Source organism: Octodon degus, unplaced genomic scaffold, assembly GCF_000260255.1.
Source record: "Octodon degus isolate 3935 unplaced genomic scaffold, OctDeg1.0 scaffold00280, whole genome shotgun sequence".
Classification (NCBI taxonomy): Eukaryota; Metazoa; Chordata; class Mammalia; order Rodentia; family Octodontidae; genus Octodon; species Octodon degus.
In genome coordinates, this window is record NW_004524856.1 from 132321 (window position 1) to 147419 (window position 15099).

At 37.9% G+C, this 15099-nt stretch overlaps 1 protein-coding gene and 1 pseudogene across 3 annotated transcripts in view; one reads left to right on the forward strand and one right to left on the reverse strand.

The window, feature by feature from the left end:
* Phka1 (phosphorylase kinase regulatory subunit alpha 1) overlaps nt 1-15099 on the forward strand; it is a 191536-nt gene that overhangs the window by 94616 nt on the left and 81821 nt on the right. For all 3 annotated transcript variants that reach the window (XM_023707093.1, XM_004646775.2, XM_023707094.1), the window contains exons 12-16: nt 161-268; nt 1526-1604; nt 6498-6632; nt 9598-9707; nt 11971-12115. In XM_023707093.1, coding sequence (XP_023562861.1) covers nt 161-268; nt 1526-1604; nt 6498-6632; nt 9598-9707; nt 11971-12115 — 577 coding nt within the window. The remainder of the gene's footprint in view (nt 1-160; nt 269-1525; nt 1605-6497; nt 6633-9597; nt 9708-11970; nt 12116-15099) is intronic.
* LOC105741067 lies at nt 10668-11392 on the reverse strand (annotated as a pseudogene).

Genomic DNA, 15099 nt, shown 5'->3' on the forward strand with positions numbered 1-15099 from the left:
TTATTTATTTATTTATTTTTGGCGGAACCGGGGATTGAACTCAGACCCTCGTGCTTGCCAGGGAAGCGCTTATTCCACTGAGCCATCTCCCTGGCCCCAATTATCTAGTATCTTAACCCTTCTGTTACTGCTCATCTTACCTCTTCATCTTTTTGTTTAGGTTGATGAAGAATATCAAAATCCTCATACTGTGGACCGAGTACCTATGGGGAAGTTGCCTCATATGTGGGGTCAGTCTCTATACATTTTAGGAAGCTTAATAGCGGAGGTAAGGATCAATCCACCTTATTCTGCCTTAATCCCTATAATAATCAGATTTGTAAGTAGTTCATTAAAATTAAAGAACATCATTTGCCTTTTGCCTTAAATATAGTTTCTCCTGGAGGTTCTCAGAGTGGGGAGGATGGCCAGTGTTTAACAAAGCTCTGCTGCCTGGCCGCCAGGTCCCTCATGCTGCCCACAGCTCCCTACTTTGGCATTACACTTGAAGCAGCTCAGGAATCAAACCCTAGATCTTTCCCTTCCAAAACTCCCCTTAGTGTCTTTCCTGGTGATTAACTGCAATTGTGCTTAGCACTTACTGGCAATGGATTAAGTGCTAACCTTCCCAAGCAAAAGAAAGTGAAATTCTTCAATTTAATTAGCTAATCATTTTTAGAAACCCTAAAACATGGTCAGGAACACTAGGTTTTTTGCTTGTTTGGATTTTTTGTTTGTTTTTTTAGTAAAGGTTACCTTAAATATTCCTTATGTCAAATTCTGAGAAAGACTTTAATGAGGCACTTTATATCCAGCTTCGTTGTGGCATTTTGAGTCTATACAAAGGGGTTCTCTTTTTTGCCTGTTTTTGGCAGAACCGGGGTTGAACTCAGGCCCTTGTGCTTGCCAGGCAGGCACTTATTCTGCTGAGCCATCTCCCCGGCCCCCATGAGGGTTCTCTTTTTCAAGTTGTCCAAGGTTACTCACAAATCTGTTTCCCCACTATAGGTTACTTTGGTATGATATAACCCAGGAATATGAATCTATCAAAATAGGCAGAATGATTGTTTAAAGTAATCCCTTTATGGTAACTTTTTCATTGAATTAGAATAAATTAAAGATAATAAGGAAAAGAGATAAATAATATTCTCAAAGACAAAATGGCTACATTCATCACATCTTATAATGGACAGAAACTCAAGTCAAAAAATTTGTTCTGAGCCAAAAGCCCTGAAACAGATGAACAAATGAGAAAATAACAAGACTAATACATTATTGATAATAGGTATTTTAATATGTGTCACCACATATATACCCAGAGACCACAGAAGATTAATAAGAAACTGGTTATTTAAAAATCCCAAAAAGGATTTCAAGGCAGCCATTAAGGAATAAACTTCAGATTAAATTAATTGGACCATGAATTCTAGAAGTTCAAACATTTCCATACAGGGAATTTATTTGTTTGCTTTCTGATGTCCCCCTTAAAACTTTAGTTTTTTCATTTGTATGAGATTTAATAATCTGTCCTTTTGGGGGATTTTAGGGATTTTTAGCTCCTGGAGAAATTGATCCTCTGAATCGTAGGTTTTCTACTGTACCTAAGCCAGATGTCGTGGTTCAAGGTATGTACATACTACTGCTATTTTTTTGGTACTGGGAATTGAATTCAAAACTTTGGGCTTGCCAGGCAGACACTGTGCCACTGAGCTATATCTCCAGCTCTAAGGTAAGTATTCTTATTTCTAGCAACAGAAATTATATACTAAAAGGCTGATTAGAGGCAGAGATCTTTGAGCCACTAAATTATAGATTTATTCTTTTTTAAAAATTTTTATTTATTTATGTGTGTGTGTGTGTGTGTGGCCAGCTCAGCCCACCAGAGGGCGGGGCTGGCTGGCATGTGGTGCTGGGGGATTGAACTGCGGTCCCTGTGCTTTGCTAAGCTTGTTCTAAGTAGGTGCTTTAGACCACTGAGCCATCTCACCAGCCCCAATTCTCACCAGCCCCAATATAGATTTATTCTTAATTCTGTATTTTGTTAAGTGTGTATTTAACTTGGCTCAGTTTGAGTTCAAAATTACTGTTAATCTTAAAATGGGTGTGGTTGCATGCTCCAACTCAGGCAGGAGAATTGTCATAAATTCAAGAGTACCTTGGCCCACATACTGAGTTCAAGGCCAGCCTGAACTACACAGCGAGACCCTGTCCCAAAAAATCAAACAAATAAAAATTAGTATTAATCATAAACAAATGAACGATGTGCAATGTCATAGGATTACAAAATATTACTTATCACTCCTTATTTCCGGAATCTCTTTTCTTTTAATTACTATGACAAACCAATTTTCATGAGGTTTTTCAGCTTCTACTTTCTTTTGATGACTTCCTTTTGATTTTATAGTTAGCCTCATGCTCTTTTCTTTCTGTATTTATCTATACCCATGTATTCATTTGCTAGGGCTTTCTTCCTCCTAATAAATTTTCTTCTTATCATCACATCTTTGAAGAGTATTGTCTGTATTAGTAAGCTTCCCTGTCACTGAGACACAATACCTTACACACACACACACACACACACACACACACACACACACACTTTAAAGGAGGAAAAGTTTAATCTAGCTCAAGGTTTTAGACAATTTAGTTCATGGATGGAAGACTCTAGGGCTTCATGCCAGAAGGGCATCACAGAGCAAAGCTGCTTAGTTCATGGCAGCTGGAAAGCAGAGTGGAAGAACAGCACTAGAAAAAAATGGATGAGGGACCATATGGACTACCTAAAGTCATACTTTCCTGATCAACCCACGCATACCCATGAGTGTGCTTCACTAATCTATTAGGTAGTTTTTAATCTAATGAAGTTGATGTATATCAGCCCTTTGTCAATTTTACATCCAAACACATGTCCTTAAACTATATTTAATCTCCAAATAAAGGTAATAGTATGCTCATAATTATATCTGACGTAGTACAGCTATCCCAAATACAACCAGAAATGCAACAATATCCTCCTCAGAATCTCAATAGTACCGACATTTTTCAAATCCAAGTCTTTCTTCAAATTGGTTGCAGTCCACATGAACTCTCTCTTAGGCTGGATCCATCCATGGCTCGCAGCTTTTCTCCACAGAAATATTACATTCCTGCGTCTTTCACCTCATAGTTCTCCATTTTACCTTTGTATTCATACCTACAGCTTCATGTACTGCCCTTTCAGGGACTCCTTCCCTATGTTCCCAGGCCTTCCTTTGAAATTTGAGACAAAGCCTGCCTGACCCCACAACTGTTGTATTCTATATTCCAGTAAAAGCAGTATCACGTAGATGATGCCAAGGTATGCCAACAGCCTAGCCAGTCCTCTTTGCACCATGACAGCAGCAGTCTCTGAGTGCTGGATAGCACAACACAGTGAAATAAATCTCTCTCTCTCTCTCTCTCTCTCTCTCTCTCTCTCTCTCTCTCTCTCTCTTTCTTTCTTTCTTTCTTTCTCTGTCTCCCTCTTCCTCTCCCTCTCTCTCTCTGCATCCAGTCAACAAGTTCTAGCTTCCTTAATAATTCTGAAATCCATCCCGTTTCTTATAGAATCTATAGCATGACCCTAGTGTAGGTCATCAACATCTCCCCTTGCATTATAGCAATATCTTTCTAATTGATCCCTCTGTCTTTTATCTGGGACCACTATAGTCTATCAGTTTCTTCTTTTCTTCCTCTACCTCCTGTTCTTCCTTTTTTTTCTTTTTAACCTTTGTAGCCCACATATGAAAATAACAGCTTATTCTTTCACTATAAACCTAATATATATTGTTTAAGATGTAGTGTGCATATGATATTCCTCTGACTACAAGTTTGCAAGGACTTCCCTTCACAAATTTCTTTATTAAGATTTAGGATTTACAAGGCTTTTTATAATCTGAGGTTTGACTTTGTCTTCTGCTTTATTTCTCATTGCTGCTTTTTTATACTCCTTTTTCCTTCTATAAAGGACTTTTTATAATTCTTTTATCTGCCTAGTTCTTTGCTATCTTGAGCCTTTGTCATGCAATTTTTTTAATGTATGTAGTACAGGGTCTACAGGGTCTCACTATGCAGTTCAAACTCATACTGATCCTCCTGTTTTCAGCCTCCCAAGCACTGGGATTACAGGGGTGCACCACCATGCCCAGTCTCAGTCGCTGTCTGAGTGTACCCCAGGGCAGCCGGGGATAGAACCCTCATCCCTGCAGCTTCCTAAGCAGGTGCGTTAGCCATGCAATTTTTTTGTGTTAATTAATTTCTCCCCTTTACCATCACTTTTGTCAGATTTAACTCCTATTTAGTCCTTCAGCAGGATTTATCAGGTCTATATATCCCTAGCATCTGAAAGTGCCCAGCACACAAAAAGCAATAAATAATTTTCTCATATTTTATAAAACATAAAATAAACAAGCTATTTGGTTGCAGACCCATATTTTTCATGTGACTCTCCTTTAGTCCCCTCTACTTCCATTACCAACTACATTGCCCCTAAAGAACCCTAAAGCATATAGAATGCAGCTTAAAAATTTTGTCTAGATAATATACATGACCCTTAATGTGACACATCTGCCTTCCGTAATTACCTAAGCCCTGTCCACCTTTCCACATTTCTTTCTTTTGCCACTGTGCAAGCTCCTCCATGATATGACAGTATGAAATTGTGTGTGGTTCTCCCTATCTCCTAGTCCTGTAACCACAGTCTTTTTCATAACCATTAAGTTTATTCCAGATCCTGTACCTCAAATGGCTATACCCCCTATCTGTTTCTTTCTCCTTGCACACTTACACGTTCTTTTAAATTCAAGCATCATCTCTGTCAGAGTGCTTTTCCTGAAAGCAACCATCCAAATTCCAGACTGGATAGGTATCACTTCTGGGTGGTCTCATGATGTCTTGTGTATACCTCCATTTATTTATGAACTTATTTTATAATTAGTTTCTGTATGTGCCACTTCCTTTACATGATGGGTTCCTTGGGAGAAACACTACTTTATTCATCTCTGTATTCCTAGGCACTGGCATAGTATGCCACCCATTTGGGCACTTTGTAAATATGTTTAATGAATGAATAACAAATGAATAGGTAATGAATGAATAATAAATGAATAGGTGACCACATTATTTCCCTGGACTATTCTCAGCCACTATCTTTCTTCCTCTGAATATTTTCCCGGTACCTTTTCCTTTTTCAGTTTATGTTGTCACTTAGAAGTGATGGGGTTGTTGTTATGTATGGGGACTCTATAATCACCATATCCTGCATATCATGGCCTAGACCTCAACAACCCATTAGCATTAAACTTCCAAGATAGAAAAGTTCATGGAATAATAATAAAAAGCAAAATAATACTTTGTTAACCAGCTTTTGTCCCAAAAACCAAGCAAAGAAGATGCAGTGTGCTGAAAACAACCAACTGGTATACTATTTTTCCTGTACACCTAACATAGGACATCTACCAACTCTAGAGGAGCAGGAGCAAAAGAGGGCATGATTGTCCTTGGTGGTTAGTGTTAAACCAGCCGAAACATCCCTTGGACTTATTGTCCCCAGCCAGGTATCCATCCCATAGAGAGAAAATGAAAACAAGGATCAAGAATCAGGCCTAATTTCTTCCCATGTACATAGACTTATTACTTCAGTGACATGAATGCAAGTGGAAGAAAATGGACCTGTCCTGTCCTTTAGTAAGCTCTGGTTCTAGATAAATGTCATCTCTATCACCCCTTATCCCTCCTCTCCAAATCCACAACTATAATTCCTCTTATATGTTGATGACTCAAATCTTTATCCCCAATTCACCCTTCCTTCTGCCATTCTGTAGCCATGGGAGAATTCTTGGCTAATTAAGATGTTCCTTCTTACTCTCACATTCTTGGCCCTGACCTTATGTGTACTGATATAAAACATACTATACAATCAATGTATACCAAAGCTGTTTTTTAACCCTCATGGTTTTTTTCCCCATTTAAATATAGAATCTCAAGGGCCGGTTAAATTGCTCAGAGAATTAAAGCACCTGCAAGCAGGCGGGGACCGGGGGTTCAATCCCCAGGCCTGCTGTGCTAGCCCCACCCCCGGGGCATGCTGAGACTGCAGTTGAGACTGGGCGAGGTGGCGTGTACCTGTAATCCCAGGTCTTGGGAGGCTGTAAACAGTAGAATCACTATAAGTCCAATCTAGTAGTGAGACCCTGAACACCCTGTAGACCCTTCCCTAAAAACAGAAAAAATAGAATCTCAGATTTAGAGTATATCATTCTCCAGGAACACATAGATGCTTAGTTAGAAATCATTATGTAATTCTCTAGTCATCTTTGTCCTTTTTTATTTAGATATTATTATGTACTTAGCATGATATCTGTTGTATCAAAGTTCCTCAACAACTGTTCATTTCCTTCCTTCTTTTCTTTTTCTCCAAAAGAAATTATGTCCTTCAAAGATTTTTAGGTTCCTACTAAAACAAAAACATCTGTTGACGTCATTCTCTTTCTTTCCTATAGTTTCTATTCTAGCTGAAACAGAAGAAATCAAGGCCATTTTGAAGGACAAAGGAATTGATGTGGAGACTATTGCTGAGGTATACCCCATCAGAGTACAACCAGCTCGTATTCTCAGCCACATTTATTCTAGTCTAGGTAAGGAGACTGGTCAACCTGCCAGAATCATAGCCATATGTGATATGGGATAATTTCCCTCCATTTCTTCCTTTTTCATCTTACATTGCTTTATTAAACTGGATCTGAAAAGGAACTTAGAGTCCTCAGATTCCGAATTTCTAACTCTTGTTTTTGTTTTTTTTTTTTTTAGCAGAATTGATACTTTTGGGAGTGTTTTATGAATCTTCTGGTGATTGTTTTCAGGCAATATTGTATCTTTATTCAAAGTGTATTAATTGACATGCTCTCCCCTTATGTGGAACTTGTATTTCTGTTTCAAATACATGCTAATTTTATATAGAATTATAGACAAGGAGCTTGTTTTAGGGTTTTTATAACATCATGTAAGGAACTAGTTGATTATTTATGGAAATTTAAAGAACATTTTGATGTTCTATAATAACATCAGAAAGAATAAAATATGTAAGAATCAACTTGACCAGGAAGAAAAGACTCATACACTGAAAATGGTAAAACATTAAAAATAAATTAAAGAATACACAAATAAATGGAAAATACACGACATGTTTATAGGTTGAAAGATTTAATGTTATTAAGATATCAGTGCTGTTCAAACCTATCAATAGATTCAGTAACATTCCTTAAAACATGTCAATTGATTCTTGCAAAAAAATAGAAAATTGAGTCTAAAATTAATACAGAAACTGAGTGATCCCCAAGTAACCAAGACAATCTTGGTCAAGGAGTTATACTTTACAATTTCAAAACATACTACAAGGTTACAGTAATAAAAACACTGTAATACTGACATAAAGAGAGATATATCAAACAATGAAATAGGAATAAACCCTTGTATTTAGGTCAAATAATTTTCAGCAAGAGAATCAGCATCATTCAAAGGATAAAGGAAAATTTTTGATTTTTTTGTTTTGTTTTGTTTTGTTTGTCAGAACCAGAGATTGAACTCAAGTCCTTGCGCTTGCCAGGGAAGGGCTTATTCCACTGAGCCATCTCCCTAGCACTGGAAAGTATTTTTAATAAGTAGGGCTGGGAGAAATATATCTACATGAAAAGAATGAAATTGGGCCCTTACCTAGCACCATGTAAAACAATGCAAAATGTATTAAAGACCAAAATAAGATGTAAAAATATAAATTTCTTAGAAAAAAAATGTAAAATCTTCTTGATATTAGATTTGGCAGTAATTTCTTGGATGGATATGACACCTAAATTATAAGCAACAAAAGAAAAAATAAGAGACCTTTGTGCATCAAAAGGAACTCTCAACAAAGTGCAAAGGCATTCCACAGAATAAGAGAAGCTATAAATCTTATATATGATAATAATAACCAGAAAATGTAAAGAACTGCAACTGAAAAGCAGTAAAAATACAACTAGATTTAGAAATGGGCAAAGAAGTTGCATAGACATTTCTTCAAAACAATAATGCAAATGGCCAATAAGCAGATGAAAAATGTTCAACATCTCTAATCACCTAGGAAATGTAGATCAAAACCGTAGTAAGATATAAATCATAGCTATTGTCCCAGTTACTCTTCTCTCATTGCTGGGACAAATACCTAACACCCAAAATGAAGGAAGGAAAGCTTTATTTAGCTCACAGTTACTGGAGGTTTCAGTCCATACTTAACTGGCTCCAAGGCAGAGCAGCACATGGCAGAGAGCAGCTTTTCATGGTGCTGGCAAAGAGCAGAAAACAAAATGGAAGAGTAGCAGCAGCTCAAGCAGCTAGCTTCTCAGCCCTCCTTACATTGTAATGCAAATTACCTGCCCCAGGGCAGATGTAGCACCCGTAATCCCAGTGGCTCATGAATTGATCACAATCTCTAGAAGTCTGCCCCCTGACTGCATGAGGCTTTGGGGGGACACCTAGACACAAACTGTAACACCTATCATGATGGCTATTATTTTAAAAAAACAAAACTACTATTAAGAATTTGGAGTAATTAAAGATGTAGTAGAGTGTTGTTGGGAGTGCAATTTCTTAAAAAAAATTAAACAGAATTACTATACAACTCAGCAATTCTACTTCCAGGTATATACTCACAAGAACTGAGAGTGGTAACTTGAACCAATGTCTTCTAACTAATGCATACTCCTATTCACAATAGCCAAAAGGTGGGAAACACCCACATGTCCATTAGTAGGTGAATAAAAAAAACCAAATGTGGTATATACATAGAGTAGAACTCCGTTCCTTCTGACATACACCAAAAAACAAATGTAGCTTAAGGACATTATGCTGAGTGAAATAAGCCACTTACAAAATGACAAATGGTACATGATTCTACTTCTAGAAGAGGCCCATAGAGTAGGCAAATTCATAGACTCAAAGTAGAACAGTTCTTATCTGAGGCTGAGATGAGGAAGACCCATCTGAAAATAGATGGTCATAATATGTACACAATGCTGTGAATATATTTAAATATATTTAAAGTCATTGAACTATATGCTTACATTATCAAAATGGTTTTCTTTTATGTATATGTAACTTTAATAAAAATCAACAAAACTGAAGGAGTAGAGAATAAACCTAGTTGTGATAATGAGTCGCAAGTCAACTATGTGCTCTACTGAGTAGACCCTGGAATATAACAAGCACTGGTGATTCTCTGGTTCCGGCCCCCTAAAAGCGACGCAAATCTGCAAATGTAGCATATTTCATAACATAACACTGAGAATAAAGCAAGGGAAAATAAAATACTCAAGGAAAACATTTTGGCCAAAACATAAAGCTGTAGAAGTTCTGTAAGTACTAACGTGAAAGCATATTTAATATGTAGGGGAAAGTTTCAGAACAATATGTATATTATGCTGTTATACAAGAAAAATGTGTGTGAATAAGTAAACCATTTTCTCATTGTAAGAGATACTGTTTTAGTGTGTATCTCGATATAAAACATGTTTGCTACTTTGATATTTGTACTAAAAATATTTTAACCATTTCTCAATTCTGTCTTAGGATGCAACAGTAGAATGAAACTCACCGGACGGCCATATAGACTCATGGGAGTGCTTGGAACTTCAAAATTGTATGACATTCGGAAAACTATCTTTACTTTCACCCCTCAGGTGGGTGAAATAAGTAAAACATGCATTGAGATGGAAAAAAAAAGAAACATTTCAAATACAAATCATTTACTGGACTTTGCATAAACATCATGGGCAGAGGGCTTGCACATTTTAAGTTGCTCAGTAAATATTTTTTGAAGTGAACTGTAGCAGAGTTATGTCTTGTGATTGTGACTACCAAGCATAATTCTGAATATTGCAGAAACTGTGACTAGAGGTTTTATAAATGTTGAACTACTTACAAAGTTCTCCTAATTTTTAAAAATTAAACTGACAGTATTTGTCCTTTACAAAGTAAAACACAGTCTTTTTATTCAGCTACTAAATTATACATTTTCTCAGAAAGAGGCCTTTTTTTCTGTGGATGGAAATCTTAACTATCTCTTCAGAAAGAAAGGTTAGTACTGTTGAGCTGTGATTATATATCTCATTAGCCTGGTGTTTGTTAACTACATTAAAATAACAAACTTGATTATATGTGTGTGGGGGAAGAGAAACTATTTGCTGGAAAGAAAACTTACTTTTAGTTTGTCATCTTATATCTGAAATAGTAAAGCTAAAGTAGCTATAGATGAGAGGAATGGATCTTAAACTATATTTCTTTTTTTTTCATTACTTAACTGATTTTAATAACATGACAACAAGCCCCTAAGATTGACATAATCATTATGCAAAATACATAGCTGAATACTGACTTCTTTTAAAAATATAAAATAGGGGGGCCGGGGAGATGGCTCAGTGGAATAAGCACTTCCCTGGCAAGCACAAGGGCCTGAGTTCAATCCCCGGTTCCATCAAATATATATTGAGCAAAAACATGTGAAAATAGGCAAGTTTCCATTACACAAATGAAAATTTTAAAAAAATAAACTTTTCTTTTTCCATGTCATTTGAAGGAAAAGTATAATTTTAAACAATATTCAAGTTTATTAAACAAATTAAAAATGAGTTATAAAATGTTTAACTTTCATCAGCTTCAAGGTTTATGTTACTGCCAAATTTCACATATAATTGAACTTTCAAATCAGCTAACACCCCCTGAATTGATTCTACTCTGGATTGTAAGGCGTCGATTTCTTCTTGCAAATTTTTCTTTGCTTCTTCTAGCATTTCTTGTGTTTCTTCTTGAGAATGGCTAATGAAATACTTTGCCGATCTGATACCGTATCATTAAGCAGTCGTCGTCCGCGAGCATGATGTCGTCACATGCTTCTTCTAAATTCTGGAGCTACTTCTTTTTTAGCTCTATTTCTTCCTTTAGCTCTGCGATTCTACTCTTGTTCCGCGCAAATTTGTTTATCTTCTGTTGATCTTCAAAAGTGACCTTGACGTCTTCTGCAGCAGTTACTAGGTGCCACCTGAAAATATATGCTAAAAAGAGGCGCTCTGAGCTCGATCCCCAGCTAGGCTGCCCACCAGCTGAACCACCACAACACTGCCGGGTCCAAGTTTCTCCATCCAGAAAGCGGGAGACAGCGTCCCTGCAGAGAGGTCGGAGGATCCCAGCTGTCCCCGGGCCGCAGAGAGGCCTGGATCCTCCGCCCTACTCGACGCCGGCGTTTGCTCAGAGGGCGCAGGGGGCGCCGGGCGCCGAGCCCGGGCCTGGACGGCCAGGGATGGGCCACAGCGCTGGGGCGCCCCCTGCGGGCCGAGGCTCGGGGGAGCAGTTGCAGCGCTCCCAGCATCGCCACCAAGCCTGGCAATGGCCGATCTGCATCCGCACAGCGTCGGCCCCAGCGTCCCTGCCCCAGCTCCCACCCCTGCCAGAGGCCCGAAGATGCCGGAGTGCCACGCCTCCCGCAGAGCTGCCACAGGGCCCGGGACTTGGGTGCCCCGCAACCCTGGCCTGGGCTGCCTGGTCCCGCCCCCGCGGCGCCCCCCCACGTCCCCCTCCTTCCTCCCCCCAAGCCTCTGCCGCCGCCCACGCCCTAGCGCCCTTAAACTATATTTTTGACTTTAGCATTTGATAGCCTTAAGGTCCCTTGCCATTGCAACATAGTGTCTGTCTCTTAGCCTCATTTCTCCTTCAGCAGGTAGATTATAGAATTAAAGAAAATTTTGTGCTGAAAAGATTTTATAAACTATGTAACAGTTCGAAAATGTCTGGAGCCATTTTTATATGTATTATTTGACTATGATATACTTTAGGAAGTATTGGACATTAAATTTGAGAGCATTGTTGCCTCTGTGACATGTAAGTTTTTAAACATTATTTTCTAATTCTGAAAGCAAGTTGTTCTAAATTTTTTTTTCTTTTTCTCAGTTTATAGACCAGCAACAGTTTTACCTGGCTCTGGACAATAAGATGATAGTGGAAATGCTCAGAACAGACCTCTCATACCTGTGCAGCCGCTGGAGGATGACAGGCCAGCCCACGATCACCTTCCCCATCTCACACAGCATGCTTGGTAAGGGCAGTGTGAGACCAGGGCATGACTGAAAAACACTCATGAGGGTAGAAGTTAGATGTTTAGTCCTTCAACAGCCTACAGCTAGTGAAGAGCTACTTCTTGGGATTTCGTCTTTCAACAGTACCTCCCGGGTCCTCTCTTGCACCAGGCGTTTTGCTAAGCACTAGAGACACATGGGGTACATAAGGCAGAAGAGGTCTTTATGCTCCTGGAGCTTATGTTTTACAAGACAAAGACAGACCGTATGAAAGAAATAAGCAAACATGCAATATTTCAAATAGTTTCAGATCCATAATTTTAAACCTGTAGCAGAGAATTAACTTGGTTGGAGACTACTTTAGGTATCTGAGTCAATTAACAGAAACCATTCATACAATTCTTTTAAAAGACAACAGTGCTACAGTCTGTCTATTTCAATCAAGATTTTATAGATAAATTCCCAGGCTTCTCCTTCCAAAGTCTGTCTAAGCCAAGCAATAGAATCCAGAAGGGAAATGTGAAAAGGCCTTTGTTGTTTTCTTTGTTTTGTTTTGGACTGGATTTCCCGACATTGCTTATTTGAAACTTGGTGAAAAGCTTTATTGTTCTCCTAGGTTCTGTAGGACTAGAGCCAATGTTGAAGCCACTGTTTTTTGGGGTTTTGGTTTTTGGTTTGGGGGGTTTGGGGGTTTTCTGTGCCTCTGGTGTTGTTTCCAAAGGTCTGTTTGTACTGCCAGTGTATGCAGTGTTCTTTTTCATTAAAAAAGAATACCTTATAAATCATTCAAACTCCAGACATTGTTAGGCTTTTGGGTCACATTTCAAAAACAATTAGACATAATACATTCTTTAGAAATACCAGATTTAAGGAAGTAAGATTTTTCTTTTTCTTTTCTTTTTTTTTTTAACCAGGGATTGAACTCAGGCCCTTCCACTTGCCAGGCAAGTGCTTATTCTACTGAGCTATCTTCCCAACCCCCGGAAGTAAGATTTTTAAAAATATTCCTTCTTTATTTAGGACAATTAACAAATACCCATTTTATAAATCCTATGTGCTTAGAATTTTCTTCAGAATGTATTAAATCTAATTGGAGAGGCAGATCTAATATGTAAGAATAATAGAAAACAATCTAAGATATTATATACAGAAATACTATACCGTAATAGTATTTCACAGTGAAGGTTATCAGATGATCAGAAAAAAAAATCTCTTAATTTAGGTAGGACTTTTACAGCTTTTTGGAATTGTTAATATCCAGATGAGAAGGGACAAGTAGAAAGATAATTAAATGAGGGCAGGGGAAATGCCATGAGTAAGGCCTAGAGACAGAAATGAGCTCAACTGGTGAGACCAGTGAAGAGACCAGCCGGAAAAGAGTGGGCTTGATTTATTCAAATATGATTACAAATAAAACTGGAGAACTAAGGTGAAGTCAGATTATGAAGACTTTGAAAGTAAGCAGAGCTATGTAAAACAGATTTTCTCAGAAGTCTGGAAGCATCAGTGATATTTAGGGAATATTGTTTAGTGACAGTACACAATGTCATGAGGAAAGACCGATGTCTGGAAAAGTAATCCACATATGAGTAAAGAGAAGATATACTGTACTAGTGGCAATAAGAATGGAAAGGACACAAAAGTCACTTTAAACAATGTCTGCAAGGCAGATGCTGGCTAACCAGATATGAGATGAATCAAGACAATAACACTCAAACACAAAGTATCCCTGTCCATTTGTGTTGCAACAAAATACCATAAACTGAATAATTAGTAAACAATAGAAGTTCACCACTGTTCTGGAGGCAAGGTGCCACAAAGTTTGCAGTCTGGGGAAGGCCTAGTCTTTCTGCTCCCAAAAGGTTCTTTATTACTGTATCCTTCAAAGGTGATGACTGTGTGTCTTGACAGGGCAGAAAAAAGACAAACTGACTTCTTCAAGTCCTTTTATATGGTTCCTAACCCCATGCATTAGGATGCTGTCCTCATGACTTAATCGCCTTGTAAAGGCACTACCTCATAATGCTATTACATTGGCCATTAAGTGTCAACATATTTGTTTTCAAGGACACTGAAAGCGTATACTAGGTAAAGGATGCTGCCACTAATAGAAGCAGAAAAATATTATAGGAAGAAACTCAATATTGGGGCCAGGAAGATAGCTCAGTAGAATAAGCGCTTGCCTGTAGAATAAGCACTTGCCTGGCAAGCGCAAGGGCCTGAGTTCAATCCCCAGTTCTGCAAAAAAAAAAAGAGGAAGAAACTCAATAGCATAATTGAGATGACAGTGAACTTGAAAGAGAAATATATTCTGGAAAATGTATAATTTATGTTTTGTGTATAATGTAATACCTAGAGTAAGCACTAAGTGAAATAAGAACAAACTCATTAGTTATCACATTAAAATGTGAATTAAGTTCTCATATTAAAGACAAAAAGTCCCAAAATACACAAAAAAACAAAACCAGCTCCTTACAAAATATGATCCTAAAATAAAATTATATGGGAAGATGGAAAATGAAGTAACATGCAAAGATACATCACATTAGCTCAGTGAACTAAAGCGCCTGCTTAGGCAGACACAGGGACCAGAGTTCCATCCTGGCCCTGCCCCCAGGGTACACTGACAGCAACTGGTACTGGGCGTGATGGTGCACGCCTATAATCTCAGCAAATTGCAGGCTGAGAACAGGAGAATCACTGAGTCCAATCTATGTAGTGAGACCCTGTAGACCCTGTACTAAATACATAGAAAAAAAGATACATCATGTGCCATAAATGCTAACAAAAGGAAAGCAATCTGAATATCAAAACTAGTAAGCAAAATTTGAGGCACAGATAATTAAATGACGCAAGAAGGATGTTTTATATTGGTAAAAATCATATACCAACATGATAAAATTAATAGGAAAATTTTTTCTACTGAAAATACTAATGAAATATATAAAGCAAATATTAAGAAAAATTAAAGACAGTATTATAAAACTATTGTACACTCATAGTG